Source organism: Dermacentor andersoni, chromosome 7 (genome assembly GCF_023375885.2).
Source record: "Dermacentor andersoni chromosome 7, qqDerAnde1_hic_scaffold, whole genome shotgun sequence".
Taxonomy (NCBI): Eukaryota; Metazoa; Arthropoda; class Arachnida; order Ixodida; family Ixodidae; genus Dermacentor; species Dermacentor andersoni.
In genome coordinates this window covers 99,750,094-99,754,952 of record NC_092820.1, presented here as the reverse complement: position 1 = coordinate 99,754,952, position 4,859 = coordinate 99,750,094, and the positions used below count along the sequence as shown (strand labels likewise).

At 44.1% G+C, this 4,859-nt stretch overlaps 1 protein-coding gene across 1 annotated transcript in view; it reads left to right on the top strand.

Moving 5' to 3' along the window:
* Positions 1-4,046, top strand: part of LOC126534070 (cystatin-2-like) — a 21,278-nt gene extending 17,232 nt beyond the window's left edge. Inside the window, exons 3-4 of the mRNA XM_055072600.2 lie at positions 51-146; positions 3,873-4,046. Of these exons, the coding sequence (XP_054928575.1) occupies positions 51-146; positions 3,873-4,016 (240 nt within the window). The 3' untranslated portion in view covers positions 4,017-4,046. The remainder of the gene's footprint in view (positions 1-50; positions 147-3,872) is intronic.
* Positions 4,047-4,859: the final 813 nt, after the last annotated feature.

The following is a 4,859-nucleotide window of genomic DNA, read 5'->3' as shown; positions in this document are numbered from 1 at the left end:
AATATCCCCAAATTTCTAATCTAGACGCTATCATTTTCTTTTGGTCGTAGGTTGTGAATGGCATCAACTACAAAGTGCATTACACGAGGGGACTCAAGTGCGGACCTGGTGAAAGTTATAGGATGTGCGACGAGAATCCGGGTGAGGTACAGTATAACCAACTAGGCGCCACGCCCAGGAATGTAGGCCTTGCCAAAGGTATCAACAGTGATGGACATGTGTTTGCAACTGTATTATGGTTGTCCACTGTCAACGACGGGTGATGTGTTGTGTTAAGACAGAACAGTTTCCACATGTATACAATATGCACTGAACTAGAGGGCAGTTGGTGTATTTCGCATTGACGAGCAGGGTCTACAGAAGGCAACGCAGAAAAAAAAAATCCCATAAGGACCCAGCCCAGCCCGCTGGACTCTCTTCCAAGGCTGAAAAAAAAAGCAGAACAAAGAAAGAGTGAGTAATATGAGTGCGCGCTTGGCCAGCAGGACGCACAATCTTTAGTGTTTGTAGCAGCACTGTTGGCTTTTCATCAAAGACAGCCTACAAAAACTCAACTAGACTTGAGTCTGATATCTTGAAACTGTAGTTGCAATTTGAATGGCGGATGGTTGAAACAGTGTAAGGCCACTTTTGTGCTTTCATGTATTCGAGCTTCCTTAAGAAATTTAAATGAAAATGAGCGTGGTTGACCTATTGAATAGCAGAACAATTACTAGAAGGGGAGGAGTCCGACCGTTGACAAAGTACGACACGAACTAGAAAAGTACTGCTGCCTGTTTATCAAGAGCATTATGGGTAGACTATGGGTAGAATTTCAGGTTCATTGCCTGGGTGTAGAGCGACCTGGCTTAGAGGGCGGAATAAATGAGCGGTGCGGTTTCTTGTTTGAACCCAACTTTACACCTAAGTGACTGAGCGATGCAAAGACTTTCGCCCCCTCCTCCCTTGCCTCTAACGAAAAATTTTCTTCTTTGGGCGAGCTTGCAGTGGCAAGGACGGGGAACCTAACACCATTCACGATATGTGGTTTTGCTTTAATAGCGCAAATTATTTTTTCAGCAAGTTTACAGGCATTTCGTCAAAGTAAGAAAACAATGGAATCGAGGTCGACAGTACATGGTCATACTCATTTTAGATTTTAAAAGATTCAACTGCTTGTGTGCTACCCTATCATTATTCTGAAAGGTGCATTCAATATCTTAAAAGCGATGCCAAGAAAAAAAAAGTCTTCGCTTGGCTAAATATTGCATTGAAGAAGTCCAAATGACAGCGGATTCAGTGTTCTGTTAAATACAAATACTATGCGTTAAGTTCGATCAATGACTTTTACGTTCTATTGTAATCGGAACTCATCCAAATCAATATACAATGTCCCTGCATATGCCCTGCATGCCTCTCGAGGGGCGACACTACTCCGGGAGACATCTTAGTTTCTCGCGCTTCAGCTTTAAAAGTAGCAAATAAATGTTTCCTTAATATAACCTGGATTATTATTCGCAAGATATGGGCTCGTATTGTACTTCTACTATTCGTTGCATCAAACATAAGCATAAACAATTCAGCATCGTTAACAAACGCTTTCTCGAATTGTCGCATTAGGTAACAGACGCAGGACGACATCACTTTCACCAAGTGCATCACCGCTTCGAAATCTCATCATGGCTGGCTTTCTTGTCGAGTTGTAGTAGACAACCATATCACTACTGGTATAGATGTCACGCTACTAATTTCGACTTGCTGAAAATTTAGGTACTTTTTTTGTGTGTGCAGTAAGAAGGGCGTGAGAGCTTGTCCTGTCCAACAATCGCTTAAAAATTATGGGGTTTCACGTGCCAAAACCACTTTCTGATTAGGAGGCACGCTGTAGTGGAGCACTCCGGAAATTTCGACCACCTGGGGTTCTTTAACGTGCACCTAAATCTAAGTACACGGGTGTGTTCGCATTTCGCCCCCATCGAAATGCGGCCGCCGTGGCTGGGATTCGATCCCGCGACCTCGTGCTCAGCAGCCCAACACCATAGCCGCTGAGCAACCGCGGCGGGTCAACTATCGCTTAGTGTAACCTGAAGAAATTCTTAACACCTTTAACAGCCCATCTGAGTTGATCGACGATTCTCATGTGCCGCATTAGAAATTTCCTGATATGCTTTGTTTGACGTATATATTCTGCAATCCGCTGGTGGAAAATTCTGCCACCGTCAACCATCCAGGCGTCTTGTGCCTTAAAATAGCACCCTGAACCTTCCCGAATCGTTATCATGCATCGGCATTGAATTTATCGCACGTACTTTGGCATTTAGCATATATATATATATATATATATATATATATATATGTACACACCCACACAGGGTGTTGAAAATTAAGCTGTATGGTTTTCTTAAAATTAGGCACTGGGAGGCATGCGAAAACCAAGTGTATTTTCATCGGATCCAGATTATTTTCTTCTTAAATATATAAAACGTGCATATATAAGCGTGCAATAAAACGTACATTGAGCGGGTTGAAAATGACCGTGTTTACCCGAATGTAACGCGACCGCGATTGTAACGCGTGGGTCGATTTTCCAGTCAAGCGAAATAAACCGCGAGTGTAACGTGAGGTGAAAGGAGGAAGAAATTGGATCTTTATTCAAGAAATCACAATTAGCAAACAAGTTCTTTTAGCCGATCCTTTTCAGAGGTAACCTCAGTTTCGCGAAATTTCGCGTGACTCGTCACCGAAAGCATACTCGACAAGTGTTTTTGGCGCTGTGCAAGCTCATTATCGCAAGAGCGCTGGCAGCCATATACGCTGAAGGGATCGGGGCCGGGACGAGCCAAGCCTCGCGAAAGTGGAACAATTTCCGAAACTGACCGCCCGAAAATCACAATCTCCGAGCTTGTTCGATATTTAACTTTTTAAGAGGCCGCAAAACCATTTCATTTGGGGACACTACCAGGTAACTACGAGGTCCACAGCCCTTCCGGCCGGCCTCGGATTTAGAGAGGGCCTTTCGTTGGTCTTGCCATCCGCGAATCGCTGGCGTCGAGCCGCCGAGTCACGGCGGAATTCGCTACCCTCTCGGCCATCAAAATTGCTCGCCATCGAAGCGGGCGTCATACCGAATGTGCTACGTTGCCATGACGTCACGAATGGACGGAGTCTAAGCGCGAAAGTCCGAAGGGTGCTGCAGCACTGTAACCGCAACACCAGTCACAAGCACAGCGAATATGGCATCGATTCCAACAAAAACCAAGTTTTGACCTTGATCGACTTGCTTACAGATTGAATGGGGACGTTCAGGTTGCCAACATAACGACAAAAACCGCGAGATTTAATATTTGCTTGCAAATGATCAGTTTTGCCGTTATTGGAATGTAACGCGAGGGTCGAGTTCAAGCAACGAGAATCATGAAAAAAAAAAAGAAACTCGCGTTACACTCGAGTAAATACGGTAAGCCTTTATTTTTGCAACATTGCTTTGTCGTGTGTGAAGCAATGGAGTTGTTGTCTGCCTTTCTTATTTGCTTGCATTTTGCTTTGCGGTGACTTATTAATTGGTATCGCCTCGTTTCCGGGCCTATCGTAGTGCAACAGTTTTCGCGCAACATCTACTAACCTTCTATGGCGCGTGCTTTCATGCTTCCATTTTTTTCGTTCCACAGTTTTTGTAGCCCCCTTTTTTTTTTGATGTTGCTTGCTATTTCATTGTGCGAATAATGCTAGTTTATCCAGCTGTAGGGCCCCCTTCCCCTCTTCCACATTTCCGTCTTGGAGGCCTGTAATGAATTCGTAAATACACTAATAATATTTGAAACAATCAATCAATTATAAGTATACGGACACTGTGCCCACTATACGTACGACACATCTCTGTCGCTCCTTTTCAGCCTCCGGAACATTGCATGGCCGTCGTCTACGCACCATTCCACAGCTCTCAAAGGCAACTTGCTGCGCATTCGTGTTCCCAGGGGGGCGGGGTCCGCGACCCCCAGGAAGTGCAAACCTCGCCGCCACTCGATTACGGAAAGTAGATCCGAATAAAGAAACCTTCACTGAAGAAAGCGAGCCTCTGCCCATTGCTTGAAACAGTGATAACACCTTTGTTATTTCCGCTCGATGCTCAGTAGTATAAAATTTATTTCTCTCGGTGGTTTAGGGCGGTGGGGCGCTCCTCAGTGTAGCAGACGTAATTGAACTGCAAGTTTCAGACGACTTTCCGAGTGAGTTAGGAAGGAAATAAAGAAAAAAAATGGTAATTGAGAGTCAGAATGATAACAAGATCGTCGAATACACATTCAGCGGAATAACCATGATTTAATAAGCTGTCGAGAATAAGCATCACGATCAACAACGTCAGTGAAAATACACGATTGTTATGCTACACATGCGATATACATGTTCTCGGCCTAGTCATATATACTCGGATTATGGGTGCATACTTTCAAGATAACCGTATTCCCTCCAAAGCTTCAAAGCTGCAAATATACCTATGATAGTTTAGAAAAACAACGCTTTATCTCTTAGTAAGCCCTCATGGCCAAAATGCTTTCACTGAAGTAGCATTTTTCATGCAAATGTAACGCAAGGAATGACGAACAAAGTCTCAGTGAAGATTTTAGGAGGTTATGAAAAGCTACCGATCGAAATCATTACATGCTAGATACACTGCATACTCCATACGCTTCTTCGAACTTCCTAGCTCACGATCACAACTGTACGACGAATGGTTACGCTTCATATAATATTTTTTTGTGCGCAACTTAGGCCGAGCGAAGCGTGCTTTTTGGAGCTGGCTCCCGTCATGAGGTAAAGTCGTGCTGCACGATCTTAGTATCATTGCAAATGTCGTAAGGCCAGAAAAGGTTGATGCAAGG